This window comes from Larimichthys crocea, chromosome X, assembly GCF_000972845.2.
Source record: "Larimichthys crocea isolate SSNF chromosome X, L_crocea_2.0, whole genome shotgun sequence".
Taxonomy (NCBI): domain Eukaryota; kingdom Metazoa; phylum Chordata; class Actinopteri; family Sciaenidae; genus Larimichthys; species Larimichthys crocea.
Genome location: NC_040020.1, coordinates 10,450,213 through 10,477,700, shown reverse-complemented (window position 1 = coordinate 10,477,700; position 27,488 = coordinate 10,450,213). Strand labels below are relative to the sequence as shown.

The 27,488-nt window shown below is 42.4% G+C and overlaps 3 protein-coding genes across 16 annotated transcripts in view; 1 reads left to right on the top strand and 2 right to left on the bottom strand.

Moving 5' to 3' along the window:
* camk2d2 (calcium/calmodulin-dependent protein kinase (CaM kinase) II delta 2) overlaps positions 1-4,279 on the top strand; it is a 35,840-nt gene extending 31,561 nt beyond the window's left edge. For 6 of the 10 annotated variants that reach the window (XM_027283725.1, XM_027283726.1, XM_027283723.1 and 3 more), the window contains 3 exons: positions 42-136; positions 1,431-1,659; positions 2,676-2,724. In XM_027283725.1, the coding sequence (XP_027139526.1) occupies positions 42-136; positions 1,431-1,659; positions 2,676-2,679 (328 nt within the window). In that variant the 3' untranslated portion in view covers positions 2,680-2,724. Of the gene's footprint in view, positions 1-41; positions 137-1,430; positions 1,670-2,675 lie in introns of all 10 variants that reach the window. The other 4 variants (XM_027283727.1, XM_027283724.1, XM_027283730.1 and 1 more) reach the window with 1 other exon arrangement.
* Positions 4,280-5,415: 1,136 nt separating this feature from the next.
* Positions 5,416-27,488, bottom strand: part of ank2a (ankyrin 2a, neuronal) — a 72,232-nt gene continuing 50,159 nt past the window's right edge. For 2 of the 3 annotated variants that reach the window (XM_019256384.2, XM_027283721.1), the window contains 5 exons: positions 8,999-9,082; positions 8,728-8,892; positions 8,470-8,637; positions 8,176-8,267; positions 5,416-7,480 (listed from right to left, as the gene is read on the bottom strand). In XM_019256384.2, the coding sequence (XP_019111929.2) occupies positions 7,258-7,480; positions 8,176-8,267; positions 8,470-8,637; positions 8,728-8,892; positions 8,999-9,082 (732 nt within the window). In that variant the 3' untranslated portion in view covers positions 5,416-7,257. The remainder of the gene's footprint in view (positions 7,481-8,175; positions 8,268-8,469; positions 8,638-8,727; positions 8,893-8,998; positions 9,083-27,488) is intronic. The other variant, XM_019256391.2, reaches the window with a different exon arrangement.
* LOC113746717 (cell surface glycoprotein 1-like) lies at positions 9,587-16,996 on the bottom strand. 3 transcript variants are annotated; one of them, XR_003463070.1, is made up of 2 exons: positions 13,354-16,996; positions 9,587-9,653 (listed from the first exon to the last, which is right to left on the bottom strand). XR_003463070.1 is itself a non-coding variant. In XM_027283722.1 (2 exons), the coding sequence occupies exons 1-2, from the start codon at positions 13,579-13,581 to the stop codon at positions 9,890-9,892; spliced, it is 2,649 nt and encodes an 882-aa protein (XP_027139523.1). In that variant the 5' UTR covers positions 13,582-16,996; the 3' UTR covers positions 9,629-9,889. The 3 variants fall into 3 exon arrangements, 1 of the variants encoding a protein (XP_027139523.1); XM_027283722.1 differs by having other exon boundaries at positions 9,629-12,310; XR_003463069.1 differs by lacking the exon at positions 9,587-9,653 and adding an exon at positions 10,648-12,310.

The window sequence follows — 27,488 nt, the reverse complement described above, 5'->3', positions numbered from 1 at the left end:
AAAGATTTGCTGATTCTTTAATTTTTTTTTTGGCATAACAGGAAGATTTGTGATCCTGGTCTAACTTCCTTTGAGCCTGAGGCCCTGGGAAACCTGGTGGAAGGACATGACTTCCATCGCTTTTATTTTGAGAATGGTGAGTTCAGACACATTAATCATGACTTGGCCACAAAAAAACAACAGAAAGTCAACAGTATTGTCAGGGCAGCATTTGACCTCAAACTGTCACATTTTATAAAATAGATGAATAAAACAGATAGGAGGGAATTCACTGTGTGAGATGCTTGCTCGTACAGAGCTGTTGGAATATAGAGTTAGTAAGTAGCCAGCTGGCACCCAAACTGGACAATGAAGGAAAATTTGGCCTTAAGGGGTGTATAGAGTTCAGAACTGTTCAAACATGTCAAATATTTTGCAGTCGCTCTGCAGATTAATTCTGAATGATTTGATCCTGTTTCTGCTGGAGCACTTTAGGAAAAACTTGCAGTTTGATTTTCAGTAGGGAGACCTTTTGTTTAATTTCCTAGAACACTGCAATGCTGGAATCCAAAATACGTTCTAGTTTTGAATACGTTACACGTGTGTAAAATAAAGTATACATGCAAAAAAACAGCATGCGTATTTAAATGACTACATTTTCAAGTGAGGTTTTGTCCTACAGTTTAATGTGCACGCGAACCATCGACAACATATGCAGCAGCGGCAGCAATGCAACTTGAAAAGCTTGCACACTAGAGCAACAATCTCAAACAACCAACACGCTTGGAAGAGCCGTTTATACATGCAGCCAAACGAGCCAATAAATAACAGCTGTAGAAGTGAAATCAGCTGATGGGAATCAGGTGTGCAGGAAACTCATTGAGCCAACCTAGCGGACATGTGATGTAGAGTCAGGACACAAACACACAGAGAGACAAAACACCCAAACTTCTGCACAGAAATGTGTTGAAACAATATAAAATTATATGTTTTAAAGAAGGATGGTGCTCAACACACACAGATGGAAGATATGTATGTTTAATATGAATATTTAGTCAGTTTACAGTTCATGCTGGTACACTACAAGGTCATGGCTGTGATTATAGGCTAACCTTGGAGCAAAAAATAGAAAATCACTAATGAATAATGACTGCTATAAATGGCAGGATGTCCTCAGTCTGTGTAAAAATAGTACAGATAAACCAGATATGTCCTAGAAACCTCAATCACTTGGCAAGCCTGTGCCTGTCCACTATCCAACCTTAACATATGGAGACGTTTAGTTCCTCTTGTTTTCATGTCAGTTAGCGTTCCTAATAAGGTAGGCTTATTGTTTTGTCTCTAACAGTCATGAAGCTGCATTAGAATTTCCCAAACCACCCTCACCCAGCTCAGCATGGAGAGTGAGTCATATAATATGTGATACTGACAGTTACGTCCTTCCCCTCCAGCCCTGTCCAAAGGGAATAAGCCGGTGCACACCATCCTCTTGAACCCACATGTGCACCTAATTGGGGAAAATGCAGCGTGCATCGCCTACATTCGACTGACCCAGTACATGGACGCCGCTGGCATGCCCCGCACCATGCAGTCTGAGGAGACCCGCGTGTGGCACCGCCGCGACGGCAAGTGGCAGAACATCCACTTCCACCGCTCCGGCTCACCCAGCATCCCCTCCCAGTAAGAGACAGTAAGAAACACACAGGAACCTCTGACCACGCCACAACTGCATCCATCAATGAGTAATCAAAGGTGTAACAGACCAGAAAACACAGGGAAATACTGCTTCTCAGATACTGTTACACAATGCTGCTACAAAATGAACAGATTACTATTAGAACTTTGTAGTATAGCCTCTGTTTTTTAGCTTAGAATTTGTCAGCTACTAAAACTTGTTAGTTGTTGCTCTTTTTAATGTGGCTGGATAAGTATCTTAAATATGCACTCGATGGCTGAATACATGATATATGTTTTGCATATTCAAGAGGGGGAGCAGCTCGCAATACACAAGGAATATACTATAGAAAAAACAAAGACACACCAGAAAAATACTTCATAAAAGTAGAATACATGGCAGAGTTGTTGTATTGGATCACTCTGGCTGGTGGGTGTATATAATTACTCCAAACTCCATGAGATATGAAGTAAGCACACCGCTTTGAGAGCTTGCCAGACCTGCTGTGCCGGACTAATGCTGCAAAGCTGTGACGACTGCAGGAGTTAAGGAAGTGGTCAGTTTCAGAGGTTTCACTCGTCATAGCGCACAGGTGTAACCTTTCATGTTTATACCTTTTCCATTTATGGGCCCTGCACCACCCACACAGACCTTTTCACTCATTCAAGATAAACTTGAACGTGAACAAATATGACTCATAAAGGCGTTGTTTAAGTTGCACTTCCTTAACAGTGCAACAAAAGTGAGGCAGAGAGTGGGTCAGGCTATAATAAGGCACTGTCTGTAAACACCCCCCCCGAATCCTGAAAGGAAGTCTAATTAGGCTAAATAACTGGAAACACACTATGGGCGGACAAAAGGTGTGTACTGTTCCCAGTAAGAATGGTCAATAAGCCAGATTACACAATGGTTTAACCTGTTTTTAAATCACACCTGTACTTTTCCTGCTCTTACATGTCTGCTACTCTGTGTGTCAGTAAACCTTAACATTTATGTTCTCTCTCTCTTTCTTTTTTTGCAGTTAATGGAATATCAACATGTGGTCGCAAAAAATGATTAAAAAAAGTAATAAAAAAAAAAAAAATCCCATTTGCAAATCTAGTAGGGCAGTCAACTAGCCAACCCATGACTGCTCCCCGACCCTTGACCCTTCTATAAGGACATGACATCGCACAGGACACAAGTATTAATACATTTTACTGTTATGGCATTTTGTTAAAGGACACCATTCAAAACCACCGCCGGGTGGCTGCACACAGTATTCGGACATTATGAAACGAGCATATTGACGACATTTTTTTTTTCCTTCTTTTGTTTGTTTTTTAAGATGTTTTGGTATGCATTTTAAATATAAAAATAGAGATGTTTAAAAAAAATCTACTACTGTAACCTCTCCCAAAAATTAGTTCTGTATTTTTATGTGTATTTATGTGTGTGCAATACGAAAAAAAAAACATTTGGAGATCAGAATGTTAAGATTGAGCTTGCTTTAGTTCTGGTGATGTATATACATTGTGATTGTTGATAAAAACAAACAAACAAACATTGAAAATTGCTATTCTTGCTATCAGAGGAATTAAGAGTTTACGTAAAAATCCAGTTTATGAGCTACATTTATGTTTGCTATGAGCTAAGTCATACTGTTTGAATTGTCCGATTTCAACCTATAATACTAATTTAAATGTAAAGAAAAGCAGAGCAGCTTACACTTTGCATTGAGATATGTTTGCCTTTATATCAGTGAAATAAGAAATAAGAGAATGTAGCATATATGTAATATATGAAAATTCAAGACTATTGTGTAGTGCATGGGGTGGGGGGGGTATTGTAAGTAAGATCATATGAAACTATATCTTCTGTTTGATTTGTGAATCACTGACTTGTTTGCATTTGTTAATGTTGTGCATCAGTCCTGTCCCAAATGTTTCTAATGTCCTCCAGTATCATGGAACTGTTGTAACAAAACAATAACAGTTATGGTTAACATCCAACGTAAATATCAAAAACCTCATATCTAGGAGCAGGAAACATAAACTCCTGGTTGCTGAAGCACCCCCTGACATTTTGTATAAAAATGAGAAGAAAACAAACTCATTTTTTTCATAATGTTTGTACTCGTATCGTATGACCGTATGTAGGGTTTCTGTTGACATTTTAATCTCGTCATTTCCGGTGTGTTACTCTGCACAGAGAAGGTGGAGATGATGAAGATGGAGCAAAGGCACTGTTAAGCGTTAACCTGAGGGTTGGGCTCGTAAGTCTGGAAGCGTCGTAAAAGCGTCGGAGTGAAGAACGTTGCAGTCAGACAAGAGGATGATGAGAGTTGGACTGCAGTAAATGTTGGGATGTCTTCCATGACGATCAGTGCTTCTACCAGCCAGTGGTCTCCTTACCATTGCAGGACAATGCCAGTGTCTTCGTCATCCTTACTTTGTTTGCTCTTTTCAATTGGTCGGTCTCTTCTTTTTTAAGGGGAAAAATATGATAAACATTTCTTTTAACGAAACGTATGATGTCAATGCAATGCACCACTCCTTATACGGTGTGTACCTGTTGCCAGCACGGCAATGGATGGCTTAACATGTTTAAGAAATAAATAAATCAGCTAAAAGGTGTGATAATGAATGAGTTTTAACTTGTGATCATTATTGGCCTAGAGAAGGAGCTGATCATTCATTTGAAATGTTTCTTTTTGTCTCAAAACTGTTTGGATATAGAGGCATGCTATAGTATGAGTCCAAAAACTTTAAACCACTTAAAGGTCCGGTCTATCTACAGGTGCCTGTAGAGTCCACCATGTGTTACCACCATCTAGATACGACCTTTGGGACTTTCTCCTTCATGATAGGAAGGAGAGGGTGAAACGAGGAGGATGCAAATAAGGTAGGTAGTGTACAAAACCAAAGGAGGAGATCAATCCTCCAAAATGGATTTCACACAAGCGGCATGTCTGTTTCCTCCCCTCACTGACAGTGGCTGCTCGAGTGACATCCTTTGAACGTCCTACATTCAGCCTTCAGGAACGGCTGACCCTGCTGGATTTTAATGACATTAGAATCGTGGAACTGCATAACGTGACTATAATTCATCAGTTCTATTATTAAATCTGTCAGATTTCCGCATTAATTTCTCATACTGAGGTTAAAGGACCAGTGTGTAGGATTCAGTGGCATCTGGCGGTGTAGTCGCAGGTTGCAGCCGTCTCGTTTCACCCTCTCCTTCAGATAGAATGTAAAAGAAAGCACAGTGGCCAGGAGACGTGAGAAAAAGGCCAGTGTTTAGTTTGTCCTCTCTGGGAATGTTACTCATGATGGTTCAACATGTTGGAATCTGTGGAAGAGGACCCACAACATCTCAAGGTAATAAAAACATAAAGATTATTATTTTCAGAAGATTATACACTAATGATAAAATAGATTTAGGCTTATTTTATTTCATTTATGCCATATTATGTAAATAAAGCCCCTCGAATCTTACACACTGGACCTTTAATAAGATGTTTGTAAAACCTTGTTAATGATTGAGGTCAATACTTTGACACCAGATAACTCCTGCTGAGATTCCTCAATCATTGCATTACCTATAGGGCCCAGCAGGAGGCAGCACTAGGTCTGCTCAGTACTCGGGACTTGTTAAACATTAAAAACATGGACTGTGTGTTTTATGTGAGTCTTTTTTTGCCATCATACACGCCGTGTATTGAAGCACACACAGTATTATACTGTATGTATGATTCAGCAAGTGAAAAATTCACAACACTATACATTTGTAGACTTTTATTCTCTATCAGCCATAGACACACTGCAGCCATTTTTTGTCTTTTTGAATTTTGATACAGTAATACATGCCCTTATAGATATTTATATATGCACTGTATATGTATATAACTGTCATCATCACAGAAAAAGGGATGCTGATTCTTCAAATTAAAAGCATACCTGTCACAGTGAACTTCCACTAGTTTTCATTTGACTTTTTTTTTTTTCTAAATCACAAAGTAAACAGTGATAGTGAAATAAATACATTACATGTTGTAGATACACACAGTAGTGATGCTCAGAGCTGTGAATAATGGTACAGTGAAGCTCTCGACCTGCCTCATAATGCATGTGTCCGGTGTGACGTTCATCATCTGTCCTGTCCAAAATGAGACTCTCTTTGTGGCTATGATAAATTTGTACCTCTCATATCGTGTGCACAAAAAGCATGGAGGGTGCTCCCTCCTGACATTCAGGAGTGCAAACGTGGGTTTTGTGTAAAATAAATCTTTCTTTTCTCTGCTGACAGAAACACACACATTCTTCTTCTACACTCACAGACTCATTCACTCTTAAAACACACAACACACTACTGCCGACACCTGGTCCAACACTTTCCCGTTCATAAAGTTTAAAACATTAAATAAAGCAGAAACGCCTGATCACCGTACCACAAATGTCACGTCAGACAAAGCAAGGGAAACCTCTTAATGGCGTTCAAACAAATATTAAATAAGTCCTCTATACTTAATATTAAACTAAATTAAAAATTAAAAAAAACAAACTCTAAAATAAGACATCTTCAAACAACAGTTTAAATAATAATAATTCTGAGAATAACCTCTTCAAACGAGCTGCCAATGCGCAACACATGCATGGACACCCTCAAGCATACCTCGCACGCACACTGACCATTCATACAGTATGAGTCAAAATCAACAATTTAAAGGAGAATTAATAGAATTAAACATAAAAACACAGGGGAAAAAAAGGCAGAACAGAAGGGAAGGAGAGGCAGAAGGGCAATCCATAGAACTACAAAGCAGTCAAAGCTAGGATCATAATGACAGATGTTGATTAGTCATGCCTGCTCTACTTCACATGAGTGATTATTAATTCCTAGGCTACTGATGTCAGTAATGTCTAGATTATAGATAATATATATTTCCCAAAGACAGATTACACATAGCCTACACGAAACACAGCAGCAGCAGCAGCAGCAGCAGTTAAATTCAGTGTCGATACAGTCTGGAACAGTTTTCTCTGCGTGACATCTTGACCACCTGAATCAAAAAAGCGGAGAGGCTAGTACAGTGAGTGAGACAGTTTTAAAAGGAAGGAATATCTGAGAAACTCTGGGTGTGAGAGGCAGTGCAGTGTGAGATATTGTCTTTCAGTCCGAGCACCTACTCAGAGAGTAGTACCAGGTAAAGTGTTCTTTACCGTCAGGAGGTTTGTAAGTTAGTTGGTGTGAATAGTATTCCTCTGTTTTTTTTTGTTGCTCTACCACAGCATCAAGACAAAAAATATCAAAGACAATTCTGACATGGAAAATAAAAGTGGAAATCAGGAAAACAAGAGAAGGCTTTCTTTGGTCACAAAAAGGCAAAACAACATCAGAACATGAAAAGAAAATCATGGATACATTTTCATAAGCCAGGGAAGAAAACCCAAAACTTTTGAACAAAAAAAAGGTCATCTTCCAGGACTTAAATGGGAAGACTATGGGAGCTTCGAGGTGCCGTGGTGCACACTGGGATTGCATGTGGCTAATGCATAGGATAAGGGAGGGACTTTGGCATGGGCAGAGCCGGGGGGGAGTTGGGGAGAGTGTTACACATTCTTCTACTCTTCCTCCTCCTCTTCCTCCTCCTCTTCGTCCTCGTCGTCGTCCTCCTTTTCGTCTTCCTCGTAGTAGCGGTGAAAGAGCTGGTGGAGATGCTGCTGGAGATCATGTGGTTTCGACCCTTTTCTGGGGTCGTCCACTTGCTCTAGAAGGACCTGTTTGCGCTGCCCAGCTCCCTTCACCACCGTTCGTCTGCGGGTGCGACCTTTACGCATGTGGGCCCTAGAGAGGGAGCAGAACAGAACCGAACAGGATGATGCTATAGTCATAAAGGGAGAGAAACACACAGATGCTTTGTAAATCAAAGACATGCATTGTAACTTCATGCCTGCAGAAACCGAAAGATTACTTTATATAACACTGTAAGGAAAAACCAACATCTGCACTTATGTTTCTCCACTTATTTATTCAAGGTTCCGTTGATTTATCTGTTTGTTGATCTTTACTTAGCCTTTTATTTAACACCTAAAATATGTGGAATACTTGAGGCTATCTGGTACCTACAGCGTGCTTTTGCTTTTGAGAGTCTTAAGAGGTCACAGTACATAATAATAAAGATAAAAGAATATAATTCATAGACTAAAACCATGCTTTATTGTTAGCAATGTAAACCTCAGACGCAATCTGTTAAATGGTTCCATTAAATAGTGTGTGCCGTGTGCACAGGACGATGTGACAACTGTTTTATTCCTCACACTTAAAAATACTATAGCCGACATTAGATTTGGAAAGTGTTGTGCATATCTCATCAGGTTTATTGCATGTTAGCTCTACTGATTAGGATCACTTAAGAATACAAAACATTCGAGTGGTTAATAGTAGCAAACATGACAAGTCAATATTAGTAAAACTAATAAGCCTGCATCACTGTAAGAAGTCACACAAAAAGTCACACACACACTCCAGCACTCACACACCTCCTGACCACAGTTCCATCTTCCTTGACAGTCTCTCTCTCTACCACATGAGGGAGCTCTGTTCTGCTAGAACCACTTATATAACCTAATGCCTGGTGCCATGGAAAGGAGAAAACAATATTCATGTGTTTTAAGTACAGAAACAAATAATGGTGGACTGTAATTTCTCTCAAATTTCTCTCAAATTTCTAAAAAAAAACTAAAGACCTGACCACATACTGTGTGCCAGGTAGGCATGTACAAGCATGTATAAGCAGCTGAGTCAGGGTTAGGTATTAATAGTGATTAACAAACCTGTTTGAAGTCGTCTTGGGCTGAGGGGAGGTCAGAAGCCAGAGATGGATCACCTTGGTGTGTCATTGTCCTTTCACCCTCCACCACCGTCGTCCTTTCCACGCGACTGACCTTACAGCTTCCAGTTGTCTCCTGTCTTGATGCTGAGAAACCCTCAGCAAAGGTTACCTACAGGTCAGATTGAAACATCAGTTATTGATTGTCCATTATATACTACAACCAAAAACATATATATAACATAATATATAGTTTACACACCTCTGCGTGGTCTCCCTCGCTCTTCACAACAGTGCGCTTCACCACCTTGGAGTATCCATCTCCCTCTGCCGTACTGATGGACCCCTGTGGAGCTCCTTCTAATGATACCTGTTCATGCTCCACACCATCCGCGGAAACACACTTGCGAATAATTTTACGGGTAACCTGAGGAAGGGGGTAAAGCATTTGCTTTACTGAGCTTTAACTGGCTTTTGTCTTGTTTAAATGCTGCCATGTGTGCATGAGAGCTTATGTATGCTTATTGCGTTACCTTTTTGACAACAATGTGTCCATTTTCATCTTGGTACCTTTCTTCCGTCACCGACTGAGTGGGGAGGTCAAGCATTTCATCACCCTATAAGGGAAACAAGACGACCAACCAATTAGAAATGCTAACCTAGGTCAATATATTGTTAGTATTTAAGTGTTTAATGCTCCACCTCAAAAATAAAATGCAAACATGTTAGAGAGAAAAGGATAGAAAATGTACATTTAAGGTAATTCAGTGAGAGAATAGGGAATTCAGGACACAGGAAACAAACTTGCATTCTCAGGGAAAAACGGTTACAGTAGGTTGACAAATAAACCAACAAAGAAGTGCTCACAGCAGCATAAAACACCACCACGAGGTTCAGCCATCTATGCAAATCAAGTGGCAGGTTTCTCTATAAATGAATCTTCAAACAAAAATCTTCCACCCATTTTTCACCCATGAGACTAAAGGTTGTTAGACAGTAAACATTTGAACTGACAGTGAAGTCCTAGCCCGGTTAGTGTTGCACTCTGGAAGTCACACCCTCCATGCTTGACACCGCCGGTCATGCTAAATCAGATACCTGAATGACAACTCTCCTTCGCACTATTCTGGTGGTCAAAAATTCATCATCTGAACTTTCTGACATTGACCCGAGCTCCGCGGCGATCTCCTGACCAAGCAACAGAAACCCATTAAGATTGACAATATATGTTTACAGCAAAGCAAGCGACGAGCAGAGTGATATGGTGCACTTTCCAACAAGTATTTTATAGTGAATTTTGATATCTCACACCGGAAAGTACAACATAGCAGTCTGCATCTTGGAAAACATTTGCAAAACATACCATGCTTTTGCTTAGTTATTAATGTGATTACTGCCGATGAGAGAACATGTAGCTTGTGTTATTACAGTGAGTGACACAGCTGGTTAGAAGCAGCAAAGTGACATGCTGAGTCAGGACTGGTTAAGTTTGAAATCAAAACAAAATAAGGGTTATAAGGAGTTTTAGATCCCATCCACGTGGCCAGAGGGTTAGCAGTCATTCCTTTCTGAAGCAAATATAGTATTTGGTTAAGCTCAGCTCTGGGAAAAACTTGCATGTCGGGGTGGTTTACCAAATCTCGTCTTACCCTTGTGAGATATTTATCAGTATCATCATATGCCCCAATTTCACAGACTGGAGGCAGTTGTGAAGCCTCACACAAGATGAATTCTTCATCCGATGTTCCTGAATAATTTATCGATTCTTCATTCTCTTCATTTATATTATCAAGAGGCTCATGGACAAAAGAAGCATCCTCATAATCTTCACTTCCAGAAGACAACAGGACCATTCGGTTAACCTTTTCTTGTACTCTAGGGTGGCTGACATGATCATGGGGTTGATCTCTCCTTGACCTCGTTCTTTGATCAGGTTCATCAGGCTCAGTCTCTGAGAAATCTGATGAAGCCTGTTTGCAATCAAAGTAAGGCTCGGGGTCAGAGTATTCAAAGGTTGGGCTGTCTGCACCACCACACACAACTTTTGCATATTCTGGAGGCATGTGGGTATTCATGGTTGTGGTAGAACAGGTCTCTGCATACCCAGGTGGGATGCTGTACTCCTCATCGGAGGTCGATGAAGTCATCTCTGCTTTGTGTTTGGGCTGAGAGCTAAAACACTTCAAGTCTACAGAAGTCAGAGATCCTTCTGAAGCTCCACTGGTCCTTGGCCTATCCTCATCTGAGGATGTCTCAAAGTTCCCTGCAGAGGGGTACGGCATCAGGTTTTCAAAGCTAAAATGTCTTGCAGATATAACTGTCTCTGGAGTCAAATCGGAGAGAGACTGAGAGGAGAAATCTTCATTCTGAGTGGCTTCAACAGAAGTTTCATCCCCTAAATGTGGAGGTTGATCTTGGGGACCCTGTGTTAACATTTCTTGGGTCACATCCTTTGAGTCAGTAGATAATAAAGCTGATTCAACTTCTCCTTCACTTTGAAGAATGTCAGTTGTAGAATCTTCCTCAGGAAGATCGGCCAGGTGTTCTTCTGGTGCATCATCGTGACTCTTTGCAGCTACTGTGAGGAAAGACGCTGGAGAAAATGCCTCACTAACATTAATAACATCATGTTTGCTATGGTGCAATTCGTCCAAAGGAGAACTTGAGCTCAATGATGGCTCCGTGACTTCACAAAATCGTTGGGGAGATTCTGGAGGATTTGAGTCAGTTGGGGATACAGGACTATCATTACAACTACCAAGGCTTGATGGTATACTTGTCTCAGAGGTTTTTGTTAGACCACTAGTGATTGTGACTATTTCAGGTTCATCTTGAATGGATGTCTGGCAATGTGCAGGCTCTGTGACTGCTACATTTGTGTGGCTACTATCTTCTCCAAGCTGTATTTCAGATGGCATGCTGACTCTTAGGGGGTCAGTAGTTTCTGTTGGGAATTCATCTTCAGGTGAAAGTTCTTCATACTCAAAAATCAGATCATCTTCAGGGCTTTCAACACTTGATTCTGACAGAGGAGTGTCAAGTGTCTCTGGTATAAACTTCAGTTTCATCTCCTCCAGATCTGACAGCAGTTTGTCAAGCTGAGGGGACCCAGACCCTGGTGGTGTTGGAGTGAACTCCGAGGACCTAATCATTTGTTCCCCTGGACTGTCTTGAGCTGTTTGACAGAGTGAGTCTGGGGTCTCTGAGCTTGGTTTATCCTCTGGACCGTCTTGAGCTGTTTGACAGAATGAGTCTGGGGTCTCTGAGCTTGGTTTATCTTCTGGACTTTCTTGAGCTGTTTGGCAGAATGAGTCTGGGGTCTCTGAGCTTGGTTTATCCTCTGGACTGTCTTGAGCTGTTTGACAGAATGAGTCTGGGGTCTCTGAGCTTGGTTCATCCTCTGGACTGTCTTGAGCTGTTTGACAGAATAAGTCTGGGGTCTCTGAGCTTGGTTTATCCTCTGGACTGTCTTGAGCTGTTTGGCAGAATGAGTCTGGGGCCTCTGAGCTTGGTTTATCCTCTGGACCGTCTTGAGCTGTTTGACAGAATGAGTCTGGGGTCTCTGAGCTTGGTTTATCCAAGTCATAACCTTCACTTTGTTTGGGGAATGACAGCTTTTCATCTTGTTCCTCTGGTGAGCTACTTTCACTGGTCAATGTGATTTCAAATTGTGTTTTACTTAGATCAGAGGTACTTGGTAATTCTGGCTTTTCAGTGGAAAATGTATTTGAATCATGTGCCAAGGATGGTGTTTCGTTTGGAAAGACCTGAGTCCTTCCTTCTAAATCGAAACTTTTCTGTTTTGAAGATTCTGAAAGATTTGTCTTGGAAGATGCTGTTGATACCTGCAAGAAATGATACAATGAAGTGGGAAAAATATATAAATGAATATGATTTCTTTCAGTAATAAGATGAAGAGGCAAATGAAGCATGCATTTGTCAAAGACACGCTCTGGTATTTATACATGAGAGCATGAGGAAATTCACTTGTAGCCCACTTGTGTTTAGGTAATTGTACAACTAATGTTAATAACACACATCTAACAGACCACATACAATTTTAAACACATTACATACATGTAATGCCTTTTTAAGATTCAGCTAAATTATTGTTTATGAAATATTCTTGAGTTTTGGAGATATCACACTGAAAACATCACTGACAACACAATATATTTTTTTTACAAAAATAAAAGCAGGGCACAAATGAACTTGAATAAAAGACAGGATGTGGTGTAATATGAAGGTGGACATGCATCACTTTACACTCATTTCAGTTGTTGTTGTCATAAGGCTAGGAAGCACTGCACTTCCTATGAAAATGCTAAACCCACCAGTTTACGTCAAAGTCTAACTCTACTACTGTCTGTTCCACTGCATCACGTTTAATTTTGCAACTGAAATGAAAACCAAACTTCTTTATGTTAGGAAACATGAGGGGTGCCAATGGAAATAGAACAGACAGTACATGCCTCTAGCTGTACATTGGTTGGTTTAGACTTTTGTGGCTGTTCAGGAAAAATCCAAATAGCTACCTCAGCTTATTAGAACTACATCGAACCTCATTAGGTTTTAAGCATTCAAGTCAGGCATGGTGTCACGGTTCCAAGTCCTTTGTTAGCTATTTATCTATCCAGCTTAAGAAAACATTCCATACCAGGGCAAGAAGCTCATGTCACTGAAACTGATCACTCTGTAATTTCCATTAGTTGTGCTTCACTGAAACATTTCTTCTGCTTGAATGCAAACATGCCACAGCAAGACAGTGAAGCTGCTGGCTTTAATTAGTGAAAGCCTCCTCTACATTCACACTTTATGTATTGCCATGTTTATTATTTTTAAAAGCAACACTGCATTCACTGCGGAGCAAAAGCTTGTGCTGTCTTACCGACATCAATGTACTTTTGCTCTCGTCCTCACTCATGGATTTTCTTTTCATGTTCTTGGAAAACAAATCTTGGGCATGTGTCATCTTTAATTGGGATTCAGGGTCGGTCCATTTTTGTTCATTAACAAGGGGTCTTCGTTTCGTTTTGTTTGCTTGAGTTTGTTCAAAGAAAGCCTTCTCCAGCCAGACAGCATGATGACATTCATTTTTTTGTTTTACAGATGGCATGTGACTTAACTGACTAAAACTATGTGGTCTGATCTGAACTAGTTTTGGTGTTTTGTTGTCCGTAGGGGAGGCCTGACAAAAAAAGACTGGTCATTTGTGTTTGTGGGTCCTGTCTCAACTGTTTCAGTTGGTGGCATCTGCATTGCAGGATCTAAATCTAGTACTGTAGGATCAGGTACTGTAGAGTGGGATAGTAAGGAATCCTGCAAGTCTGTTAAATCTCCGATTGCTTCAGGAGTTTGAGAGGTTTCTGGCCCCAGCTCAGACAGCCAATAGTCAAGAAATGACTCTGCATACTCATTATCAGGTGGCATATTTCTGAAGGACTGAAATTCACTTTTAGAGATAATGGAATCAGGAGAATCTGGTCTGATGTCATCAAAAAAAGTATCAAGGCATGAATTACTACAGTCGCTCTCTGACATTACGGAGTCTGGTGAAACAGATCTGTCTTCTGACAAATGCAAGTAATAACAAGGTCGACACTCAAATGGAGGGATCTGTGAGTCAGGTGATAGGGCAGTGAACTCGTCTAAGGAGACAAACGATTCTGGAGAAGGTGGCCTCTGGTCAGTGAATGAGTTCTTTGTAAATGAAAGATTACCATCGTCTGAATGTAATGCTTCAAGTGGTCTATTCTCTGAAGGTGAAAGAATCTTATTAAATTCACTTTCCACTGCATGCTGGGGACAACCAATAGATATTGTTTCAACTGACCTTGATATGCCAGAATCGCTTTGACATGCTGGTGAGACCGAATTTAGGAAGTCATCAGCTGATGTGCTACAAAATCCAAAAGAAAACCTTGAAAAATGTTGTTCTATGGAACTGGTGGCTATAATGCCATAATGTTTTGGAGGTGTTTCACAACAAATGCATTTTCCCTTATAGATTGGATCATACAAATGTGATATTAAGTTGTTAAAGACAGGCTTGTGTTTTACTCTGTATTCCTTGGTGCATGTTCCGGAGTGTGATGACAGGGAATTAGAAAGGTCAAGTTTGAGCTGTGACAGTTTCTTCTGTGACTCGTGTACTGAAGCAGAGGTTTGAAAAGGTAATGATTTCATGTCAGGAAATAAATGTAGATAATTTGTATCTTTTTCAAACAAAGCAGTACCTTGATTTTCAGGTGTAATTCCTCGCACGATATCTGCATATGTGAGAGGTCTCGCATTGGAAAGCGGTTGGGATGCAGTCATTGTTATGCTTGTGTGTTTAGCTTCAGTCTCTGAAGTAAGTGAGTCTGGTGAATCTGCTCTGCTGTCGTCAAACAATTCTTCAAGACATAATTCAGAATACTCAACATCTGACAGTGTTGAAAGAGGGGATACTGGTCTAATGTCAGAGTACTGCAAGTAATAGTTGCAATGTTGACTGCTCATCTGGCCAAATGTCATGTCAGGAGACAAAGGACGCTGCTCAACTGACGCAACAGATTCTGGGGAAGATGCTCTAAAGTCTGCCAACCAGTCCTGCAGGTTTGAAAAGTCAAAATCGGAAGACACTGATTCAGGGGACAATGCCCTGCTGCTAAATAACTTGTCAAGTTCAAAGTCTGATAACACTGACTGTGGGGACTCTGGTCTGGTCTCATCAAACAGGGTATCTAGACACAAATCAGTACCTTCCCAGTCAGATAATGTTGATTCTGGTGTAATCGACCTGTGGCTTGACAATTCCACATGGTAACAGATATGGGGAGGTCTGAACTGAGGAACAGGTGAGTCAGGAGAGAGGGGCCTAAGCTCACTTTGAGATGCCACTGACTCTGGAGACTGTGGTCTTGAGTCGGTGACCCAATCATCTACGGAGGAATGTGTGCACTCATTTTCTGACACCACTGGCAGAGGCCAAAGAGGTCTCAACTCGAATGATTTCTCAGTTATAAAAGTGACTGGTTGTCTTTCACGTGAAACGCCCCTCACAATATCTGCATATGTGAGAGGTCTTGCATTGGAAAGTGGTTGGGATGCAGTCATTGTTATGTTTGTGTGTTTAGCTTCAGTCTCTGAAGTAAGTGAGTCTGGTGAATCTGCTCTGCTGTCGTCAAACAATTCTTCAAGACATAATTCAGAATACTCAACATCTGACAGTGTTGAAAGAGGGGATACTGGTCTAACGTCAGAGTACTGCAAGTAATAGTTGCAATGTTGACTGCTCATCTGGCCAAATGTCATGTCAGGAGACAAAGGACGCTGCTCAACTGACGCAACAGATTCTGGGGAAGATGCTCTAAAGTCTGACAACCAGTCCTGCAGGTTTGAAAAGTCGAAATCGGAAGACACTGATTCAGGGGACAATGCCCTGCTGCTAAATAACATGTCAAGTTCATAGTCTGATAACACTGACTGTGGGGACTCTGGTCTGGTCTCATCAAACAGGGTATCTAGACACAAATCAGTACCTTCCCAGTCAGAAAATGTTGATTCTGGTGTAATCGACCTGTGGCTTGACAATTCCACATGGTAACAGATATGGGGAGGTCTGAACTGAGGAACAGGTGAGTCAGGAGAGAGGGGCCTAAGTTCACTTTGAGATGTGACTGACTCTGGAGACTGTGGTCTTGAGTCAGTGACCCAATCATCTACGGAGGAATAGTCGCACTCCTCGTCTGATAGCACTGGTAGAGGCCAAAGAGGTCTCAACTGCAATGATTTATCAGTTATAGAAATGTTCGGTTCTCTGTCACGTGAAATGCCCCGCACAATATCTGCATATGTGAGAGGTCTCGCATTGGAAAGCGGTTGGGATGCAGTCATTGTTATGCTTGTGTGTTTAGCTTCAGTCTCTGAAGTAAGTGAGTCTGGTGAATCTGCTCTGCTGTCGTCAAACAATTCTTCAAGACATAATTCAGAATACTCAACATCTGACAGTGTTGAAAGAGGGGATACTGGTCTAACGTCAGAGTACTGCAAGTAATAGTTGCAATGTTGACTGCTCATCTGGCCAAATGTCATGTCAGGAGACAAAGGACGCTGCTCAACTGACGCAACAGATTCTGGGGAAGATGCTCTAAAGTCTGCCAACCAGTCCTGCAGGTTTGAAAAGTTAAAATCGGAAGACACTGATTCAGGGGACAATGCCCTGCTGCTAAATAACTTATCAAGTTCATAGTCTGATAACACTGACTGCGGGGACTCTGGTCTGGTCTCATCAAACAGGGTATCTAGACACAAATCAGTACCTTCCCAGTCAGAAAATGTTGATTCTGGTGTAATCGACCTGTGGCTTGACAATTCCACATGGTAACAGATATGGGGAGGTCTGAACTGAGGAACAGGTGAGTCAGGAGAGAGGGGCCTAAGCTCACTTTGAGATGTGACTGACTCTGGAGACTGTGGTCTTGAGTCAGTGACCCAATCATCTACGGAGGAATAGTCACACTCCTTGTCTGACACCACTGGCAGAGGCCAAAGAGGTCTCAACTCAAATGATTTCACGTTTGTGTCTGGATATTTTTCACGTGAAACGCCCCGCACAATATCTGCATATGTGAGAGGTCTTGCATTGGAAAGCGGTTGGGATGCAGTCATTGTTATGCTTGTGTGTTTAGCTTCAGTCTCTGAAGTAAGTGAGTCTGGTGAATCTGCTCTGCTGTCGTCAAACAATTCTTCAAGACATAATTCAGAATACTCAACATCTGACAGTGTTGAAAGAGGGGATACTGGTCTAATGTCAGAGTACTGCAAGTAATAGTTGCAATGTTGACTGCTCATCTGGCCAAATGTCATGTCAGGAGACAAAGGACGCTGCTCAACTGACGCAACAGATTCTGGGGAAGATGCTCTAAAGTCTGCCAACCAGTCCTGCAAGTTTGAAAAGTCAAAATCGGAAGACACTGATTCAGGGGACAATGCCCTGCTGCTAAATAACTTGTCAAGTTCATAGTCTGATAACACTGACTGTGGGGACTCTGGTCTGGTCTCATCAAACAGGGTATCTAGACACAAATCAGTACCTTCCCAGTCAGATAATGTTGATTCTGGTGTAATCGACCTGTGGCTTGACAATTCCACATGGTAACAGATATGGGGAGGTCTGAACTGAGGAACAGGTGAGTCAGGAGACAGGGGCCTAAGCTCAGTTTGAGATGTGACTGACTCAGGAGACTGTGGTCTTAATTCAGTGACCCAATCATCAACTGAGGAATGTGTGCACTCCTTTTCTGACACCACTGGCAGAGGCCAAAGAGGTCTCAACTCGAATGATTTCTCAGTTATAGAAGTGACTAGTTGTCCTTCACGTGAAACGCCCCGCACAATATCTGCATATGTAAGAGGTCTTGCATTGGAAAGCGGTTGGGATGCAGTCATTGTTATGCTTGTGTGTTTAGCTTCAGTCTCTGAAGTAAGTGAGTCTGGTGAATCTGCTCTGCTGTCGTCAAACAATTCTTCAAGACATAATTCAGAATACTCAACATCTGACAGTGTTGAAAGAGGGGATACTGGTCTAATGTCAGAGTACTGCAAGTAATAGTTGCAATGTTGACTGCTCATCTGGCCAAACGTCATGTCAGGAGACAAAGGACGCTGCTCAACTGACGCAACAGATTCTGGGGAAGATGCTCTAAAGTCTGCCAACCAGTCCTGCAGGTTTGAAAAGTCAAAATCGGAAGACACTGATTCAGGGGACAATGCCCTGCTGCTAAATAACTTGTCAAGTTCATAGTCTGATAACACTGACTGTGGGGACTCTGGTCTGGTCTCATCAAACAGGGTATCTAGACACAAATCAGTACCTTCCCAGTCAGAAAATGTTGATTCTGGTGTAATCGACCTGTGGCTTGACAGTTCTACATCGTTACAGATATGGGGAGGTCTGAACTGAGGAACAGGTGAGTCAGGAGAGAGGGGCCTAAGCTCACTTTGAGACACCACTGACTCAGGAGACTGTGGTCTTGAGTCGGTGACCCAATCATCTACGGAGGAATGTGTGCACTCATTGTCTGACACCACTGGCAGAGGCAAAAGAGGTCTCAATTCAAATGATTTCTCAGTTATAAAAGTGACTGCTTGTCTGTCACGTGAATCGCCCCTCACAACATCTGCATATGTGAGAGGTCTTGCATTGGAAAGAGGTTGGGATGCAGTCATTGTTAAACTTGTGTGTTTAGCTTCAGTGTCTGAAGTAAGTGAGTCTGGTGAATCTGCTCTGCTGTCGTCAAACAATTCTTCGAGACATAATTCAGAATACTCAACATCTGACAGTGTTGAAAGAGGGGATACTGGTCTAACGTCAGAGTACTGCAAGTAATAGTTGCAATGTTGACTGCTCATCTGGCCAAATGTCATGTCAGGAGACAAAGGACGCTGCTCAACTGATGCAACAGATTCTGGGGAAGATGCTCTAAAGTCTGACAACCAGTCCTGCAGGTTGGAAAAGTTAAAATCGGAAGACACTGATTCAGGGGACAATGCCCTGCTGCTAAATAATTTGTCAAGTTCATAGTCTGATAACACTGACTGTGGGGACTCTGGTCTGGTCTCATCAAACAAGGTATATAGACACAAATCAGTACCTTCCCAGTCAGATAATGTTGATTCTGGTGTAACCGACCTGTGGCTTGACAATTCCACATGGTAACAGATATGGGGAGGTCTGAACTGAGGAACAGGTGAGTCAGGAGACAGGGGCCTAAGCTCAGTTTGAGATGCGACTGACTCAGGAGACTGTGGTCTTAATTCAGTGACCCAATCATCAACTGAGGAATGTGTGCACTCCTTTTCTGACACCACTGGCAGAGGCCAAAGAGGTCTCAACTCGAATGATTTCTCAGTTATAGAAGTGACTAGTTGTCCTTCACGTGAAACGCCCCTCACAATATCTGCATATGTAAGAGGTCTTGCATTGGAAAGCGGTTGGGATGCAGTCATTGTTATGCTTGTGTGTTTAGCTTCAGTCTCTGAAGTAAGTGAGTCTGGTGAATCTGCTCTGCTGTCGTCAAACAATTCTTCAAGACATAATTCAGAATACTCAACATCTGACAGTGTTGAAAGAGGGGATACTGGTCTAATGTCAGAGTACTGCAAGTAATAGTTGCAATGTTGACTGCTCATCTGGCCAAATGTCATGTCAGGAGACAAAGGACGCTGCTCAACTGACGCAACAGATTCTGGGGAAGATGCTCTAAAGTCTGCCAACCAGTCCTGCAGGTTTGAAAAGTCAAAATCGGAAGACACTGATTCAGGGGACAATGCCCTGCTGTTAAATAATTTGTCAAGTTCATAGTCTGATAACACTGACTGCGGGGACTCTGGTCTGGTCTCATCAAACAGGGTATCTAGACACAAATCAGTACCTTCCCAGTCAGATAATGTTGATTCTGGTGTAATCGACCTTTGGCTTGACAATTCCACATGATAACAGATATGGGGAGGTCTGAACTGAGGAACAGGTGAGTCAGGAGAGAGGGGCCTAAGCTCACTTTGAGACACCACTGACTCTGGAGACTGTGGTCTTGAGTCGGTGACCCAATCATCTACAGAGGAATGTGTGCACTCATTTTCTGACACCACTGGCAGAGGCCAAAGAGGTCTCAACTCAAATGATTTCTCAGTTATAAAAGTGACTGGTTGTCCTTCACGTGAAACGCCCCGTACAATATCTGCATATGTAAGAGGTCTTGCATTGGAAAGCGGTTGGGATGCAATCATTGTTATGCTTGTGTGTTTAGCTTCAGTCTCTGAAGTAAGTGAGTCTGGTGAATCTGCTCTGCTGTCGTCAAACAATTCTTCAAGACATAATTCAGAATACTCAACATCTGACAGTGTTGAAAGAGGGGATACTGGTCTAATGTCAGAGTACTGCAAGTAATAGTTGCAATGTTGACTGCTCATCTGGCCAAATGTCATGTCAGGAGACAAAGGACGCTGCTCAACTGACGCAACAGATTCTGGGGAAGATGCTCTAAAGTCTGCCAACCAGTCCTGCAGGTTTGAAAAGTCAAAATCGGAAGACACTGATTCAGGGGACAATGCCCTGCTGCTAAATAATTTGTCAAGTTCATAGTCTGATAACACTGACTGTGGGGACTCTGGTCTGGTCTCATCAAACAGGGTATCTAGACACAAACCAGTACCTTCCCAGTCAGATAATGTTGATTCTGGTGTAATCGACCTGTGGCTTGACAATTCCACATCGTTACAGATATGGGGAGGTCTGAACTGAGGAACAGGTGAGTCAGGAGAGAGGGGCCTAAGCTCAGTTTGAGATGCCACTGACTCAGGAGACTGTGATCTTAATTCAGTGACCCAATCATCTACGGAGGAATGATCGCACTCCTTGTCTGACAACAGTGGCTGAGGCCAAAGAGGTCTCAACTGCAATGATTTATCGGTCGTGTCTGGGTATTTTTCATGTGAAACGCCCCTCACAATATCTGCATATGTGAGAGGTCTTGCATTGGAAAGTGGTTGGGATGCAGTCATTGTTATGCTTGTGTGTTTAGCTTCAGTCTCTGAAGTAAGTGAGTCTGGTGAATCTGCTCTGCTGTCGTCAAATAATTCTTCAAGACATAACTCAGAATACTCAACATCTGACAGTGTTGAAAGAGGGGATACTGGTCTAACGTCAGAGCACTGCAAGTAATAGTTGCAATGTTGACTGCTCATCTGGCCAAATGTCATGTCAGGAGACAAAGGACGCTGCTCAACTGACGCAACAGATTCTGGGGAAGATGCTCTAAAGTCTGACAACCAGTCCTGCAGGTTTGAAAAGTCAAAATCTGAAGACACTGATTCAGGGGACAATGCCCTGCTGCTAAATAACATGTCAAGTTCATAGTCTGATAACACTGACTGTGGGGACTCTGGTCTGGTCTCATCAAACAGGGTATCGAGACACAAATCAGTACCTTCCCAGTCAGATAATGTTGATTCTGGTGTAATCGACCTGTGGCTTGACAATTCCACATGGTAACAGATATGGGGAGGTCTGAACTGAGGAACAGGTGAGTCAGGAGAGAGGGGCCTAAGTTCACTTTGAGACACCACTGACTCTGGAGACTGTGGTCTTGAGTCGGTGACCCAATCATCTACGGAGGAATGATTGCACTCCTTGTCTGACAGCACTGGCAGAGGCCAAAGAGGTCTCAACTCCAATGATTTATCGGTCGTGTCTGGGTATTTGTCACGTGAAACGCCCCGCACAATATCTGCATATGTGAGAGGTCTTGCATTGGAAAGCGGTTGGGATGCAGTCATTGTTATGCTTGTGTGTTTAGCTTCAGTCTCTGAAGTAAGTGAGTCTGGTGAATCTGCTCTGCTGTTGTCAAACAATTCTTTAAGACATAATTCAGAATACTCAACATCTGACAGTGTTGAAAGAGGGGATACTGGTCTAATGTCAGAGTACTGCAAGTAATAGTTGCAATGTTGACTGCTCATCTGGCCAAATGTCATGTCAGGAGACAAAGGACGCTGCTCAACTGACGCAACAGATTCTGGGGAAGATGCTCTAAAGTCTGACAACCAGTCCTGCAGGTTTGAAAAGTCAAAATCGGAAGACACTGATTCAGGGGACAATGCCCTGCTGCTAAATAACATGTCAAGTTCAAAGTCTGATAACACTGACTGTGGGGACTCTGGTCTGGTCTCATCAAACAGGGTATCTAGAGACAAATCAGTACCTTCCCAGTCAGAAAATGTTGATTCTGGTGTAATCGACCTGTGGCTTGACAATTCCACATTGTTACAGATATGGGGAGGTCTGAACTGAGGAACAGGTGAGTCCGGAGAGAGGGGCCTAAGCTCACTTTGAGACACCACTGACTCTGGAGACTGTGGTCTTGAGTCGGTGACCCAATCATCTACGGAGGAATGTGTGCACTCATTTTCTGACACCACTGGCAGAGGCCAAAGAGGTCTCAACTCGATTGACTTAATGGTTGTAAAAGTGTCTGGTTGTTTGTCATGTGAAATGCCCCGCACAATATCTGCATATGTGAGAGGTCTTGCATTGGAAAGTGGTTGTGATGCAGTCATTGTTATGCTTGTGTGTTTAGCTTCAGTCTCTGAAGTGAGTGTGTCTGGTGAATCTGCTCTGGTGTTGTCAAACAATTCTTCAAGGCATAATTCAGAATAGTCAACATCTGACAGTGTTGAAAGAGGGGATACTGGTCTAATGTCAGAGTACTGCAAGTAATAGTTGCAATGTTGACTGCTCATCTGGGCAAATGTCATGTCAGGAGACAAAGGACGCTGCTCAACTGACGCAACAGATTCTGGGGAAGATGCTCTAAAGTCTGACAACCAGTCCTGCAAGGATGAAAAGTTAAAATCGGAAGACACTGATTCAGGGGACAATGCCCTGCTGCTAAATAACTTGTCAAGTTCAAAGTCTGATAACACTGACTGTGGGGACTCTGGTCTGGTCTCATCAAACAGGGTATCTAGACACAAATCAGTACCTTCCCAGTCAGATAATGTTGATTCTGGTGTAATCGACCTGTAGCTTGAAAATTCCACATCGTTACAGATATGGGGAGGTCTGAACTGAGGAACAGGTGAGTCAGGAGAGAGGGGCCTAAGGTCAGTTTGAGACACCACTGACTCTGGAGACTGTGGTCTTGAGTCAGTGACCCAATCATCTACGGAGGAATAATCGCACTCCTTGTCTGACAGCACTGGTAGAGGCCAAAGAGGTCTCAACTCAAATGATTTCACGGTCGTGTCTGGGTATTTTTCCCGTGAAATGCCCCGCACAATATCTGCATATGTGAGAGGTCTTGCATTGGAAAGCGGTTGGGATGCAGTCATTGTTATGCTTGTGTGTTTAGCTTCAGTCTCTGAAGTAAGTGAGTCTGGTGAATCTGCTCTGCTGTCGTCAAACAATTCTTCAAGACATAATTCAGAATACTCAACATCTGACAGTGTTGAAAGAGGGGATACTGGTCTAATGTCAGAGTACTGCAAGTAATAGTTGCAATGTTGACTGCTCATCTGGCCAAATGTCATGTCAGGAGACAAAGGACGCTGCTCAACTGACGCAACAGATTCTGGGGAAGATGCTCTAAAGTCTGCCAACCAGTCCTGCAAGCATGAAAAGTTAAAATCGGAAGACACTGATTCAGGGGACAATGCCCTGCTGCTAAATAACTTGTCAAGTTCATAGTCTGATAACACTGACTGCGGGGACTCTGGTCTGGTGTCATCAAACAGGGTATTTAGACACAAATCAGTACCTTCCCAGTCAGATAATGTTGATTCTGGTGTAATCGACCTGTGGCTTGACAATTCCACATGGTCACAGATATGGGGAGGTCTGAACTGAGGAACAGGTGAGTCAGGAGAGAGGGGCCTAAGCTCACTTTGAGATGTGACTGACTCTGGAGACTGTGGTCTTGAGTCAGTGACCCAATCATCTACGTAGGAATAAGTGCACTCCTTGTCTGACACCACTGGCAGAGGCCAAAGAGGTCTCAACTCAAATGATTTCACGGTCGTGTCTGGATATTTTTCACGTGAAACGCCCCGCACAATATCTGCATATGTGAGAGGTCTTGCATTGGAAAGCGGTTGGGATGCAGTCATTGTTATGCTTGTGTGTTTAGCTTCAGTCTCTGAAGTAAGGGAGTCTGGTGAATCTGCTCTGCTGTCGTCAAACAATCCTTCAAGACATAATTTGGAATATTCAACATCTGACAGTGTTGAAAGAGGGGATACTGGTCTAATGTCAGAGTACTGCAAGTAATAGTTGCAATGTTGACTGCGCATCTGGCCAAATGTCATGTCAGGAGACAAAGGACGCTGCTCAACTGATGCAACAGATTCTGGGGAAGATGCTCTAAAGTCTGCCAACCAGTCCTGCAGGTATGAAAAGTCGAAATCGGAAGACACTGATTCAGGGGACAATGCCCTGCTGCTAAATAACTTGTCAAGTTCATAGTCTGATAACACTGACTGTGGGGACTCTGGTCTGGTCTCATCAAACAGGGTATCTAGACACAAATCAGTACCTTCCCAGTCAGATAATGTTGATTCTGGTGTAATTGACCTGTGGCTTGACAATTCCACATGGTAACAGATATGGGGAGGTCTGAACTGAGGAACAGGTGAGTCAGGAGAGAGGGGCCTAATCTCACTTTGAGACACCACTGACTCTGGAGACTGTGGTCTTGAGTCGGTGAACCAATTATCTACGGAGGAATGTGTGCACTCCTTTTCTGACACCACTGGCAGAGGCCAAAGAGGTCTCAACTCAAATGATTTCACGGTCGTGTCTGGGTATTTTTCACGTGAAACGCCCCGCACAATATCTGCATATGTGAGAGGTCTTGAATTGGAAAGCGGTTGGGATGCAGTCATTGTTATGCTTGTGTGTTTAGCTTCAGTCTCTGAAGTAAGTGAGTCTGGTGAATCTGCTCTGCTGTCGTCAAACAATTCTTCAAGACATAATTCAGAATACTCAACATCTGACAGTGTTGAAAGAGGGGATACTGGTCTAATGTCAGAGTACTGCAAGTAATAGTTGCAATGTTGACTCCTCATATGGCCAAATGTCATGTCAGGAGACAAAGGACGCTGCTCAACTGACGCAACAGATTCTGGGGAAGATGCTCTAAAGTCTGCCAAGCAGTCATGCAGATTTGAAAAGTAAAAATCGGAAGACACTGATTCAGGGGACAATGCCCTGCTGCTAAATAACTTGTCAAGTTCATAGTCTGATAACACTGACTGTGGGGACTCTGGTCTGGTCTCATCAAACAGGGTATCTAGACACAAATCAGTACCTTCCCAGTCAGAAAATGTTGATTCTGGTGTAATCGACCTTTGGCTTGACAATTCCACATGGTAACAGATATGGGGAGGTCTGAACTGAAGAACAGGTGAGTCAGGAGAGAGGGGCCTAAGCTCACTTTGAGACACCAATGAATCTGGAGACTGTGGTCTTGAGTCGGTGACCCAATCATCTACAGAGGAATGGTCGCACTCCTTTTCTGACACCACTGGCAGAGTGAATGATTTGGCAGCAACCAAAGTGTCTGTATGTTTCACATGTGAAATGCCCCGCACAACATCTGCATATGTAAGAGGTCTGACTTTGGAAAGCGTTTGGGATGCACTCAGTCTTTCGCTTTTAACTTGAGGAGTAATCTGTGGAGTAATTGAGTCTTTTGAATATGCTCTGTTATTTCCAGAGAAATTATTTGACATACACGACTCTGGATTTATTCCCTTATTGATATCTTCAGACATTGCATCTTTGTCCACCACTTTTGTGTTTTCAGGAGACATTGGTGGGATTTTATTAGGAAATTCTAAAATGCACTTTGGTCTTTCAACAAGGTTGTACACCATTGGTTTTGGCAGTTCTGTGCATGAGTATCTTTTGGACGATTCATTCCCACAATACAAATTCATGGAGTCTTGCATGTGCTTGTGTTCTAAGGTGTCTTGTCTTACGTTTGTTAAATAACTATCCGGCTGACCTTGTGATGGTGTGTATTTAGAAGATTGTGGTTCTAACTTAGAAAACCAGTAATCAATGAAACATTGACTGTTTTTGTCCTCTGATTTTGGAGCTTCTGATGACAGTGGTCTGAACTGAAATGACCTTTCGCTCGAACAGTCTTCACTATGTACACTTTTGACATCAGGATGTGTGAAATATTTTGCAGAGTCAGCAGCTGTAAACAGAGGTGCCTTTTCCTCAGCTTTAACTTGCCATGTTGATTCATTTGTGCTTTTTTCATCCCACCATCCATCAAGACGCGATGAAGGAGCCTTCATAGAATATTGCAAATGATCACATTTTTTATGTTTGTAATGTGAAACTGACACATCGGGACGAAGATAAGCATCTGATGCGACTGATTCCTCACTTGGAGGATGATTGTGATCTGAAGGTACTAACTCTATTGTGAAAGAGTTCCGCTCACCCCCTTCCTCATTGCAGCCTGTAGTGTATGTAGCTGATGTTAACAGCTGTGAGGGTGGATTTTCTCCTGAATATTGTAAAAAATAATCACAGTATTGACTCATGAGTTGGGCACGGATAGGTTCTGAAAGCAAGAGCTCAAGAAATGAGAAACTGCACTGAGAAGTTTGAGATTCTGGTGAGTACGGTCTGCAATGTTTATCTGAAGATTCATACCCATGAATATTTGTAACTGAGTCAGGTAAAGATACTCTTCTATCAGGTGAAACATAATGCAAAAACTCATCACGCTCAATATTTGGTGTCACAGGTGAGAATGCTCTGAACTCACCCTTTATCTGTGGACCTTCAGGTACAGATGAACTATATTTAGATACTTGAGAGTTGGGTGATAGTGGCCCAGGGTTATTCCAAGACTTGAAGGGCTCAGCAAAAGAGAAATATGAAATCCCAGCAGTGGCAAAATGTTTTGAATGTGTAAACTGTGGTTCACATTCATATGTATGTGATGAATTGGGGTGTAATTTATTTTCAGTGGAATCAATTATAACTTCTGGTGAGGTACATACATCAGATCTTGGAGAGAGTGCCCGGCTGTGATCCAATATACTGCAAAAGTCAGGTAAGACCCTTCTTTCTCCCTGTGGAGAATCAGGTGACATTGCCCTATAATCACTAATTGACATGACAGATTCAGGGGATGATAGTCTAGGTATGGGGTCATTTAATATCCATGCCTCTGTAGGGATGTGGTCCCTTTCATTAACAGGTAAAAATGAGAGATCATCAGATATCAAAGAATCAGGGGTCAAAGGGCAATACTCTATAAAAGTGGAAGGTAATGTCACATCTTGCACAGGTGATTGTGGTGCAAGAGGAGTAATAGGTAGAAAAAAGCTGGAAGAGGCAGTCTTTGACTCAGAGATGCAGGATGTCTTTGGCCTAACAACAAGACTGTCACTGTCTGGACTAACAGAAGAGAAATCATGGTACCTACCACGTGAATCACAAGCCATCTGAGCAGTAGT

Bases quoted from the DNA above. Each gene is read 5' to 3' on its own strand.
- LOC113746717 (XM_027283722.1), bottom strand. From the start codon at position 13,581: ATGCCATCTGTAAAACAAAAAAATGAATGTCATCATGCTGTCTGGCTG. The intron at 12,311-13,353 runs GTAAGACAGCAC...CATTTCTTGCAG, and splicing joins GCAAAAGTACATTGATGTCG to GTATCAACAGCATCTTCCAA.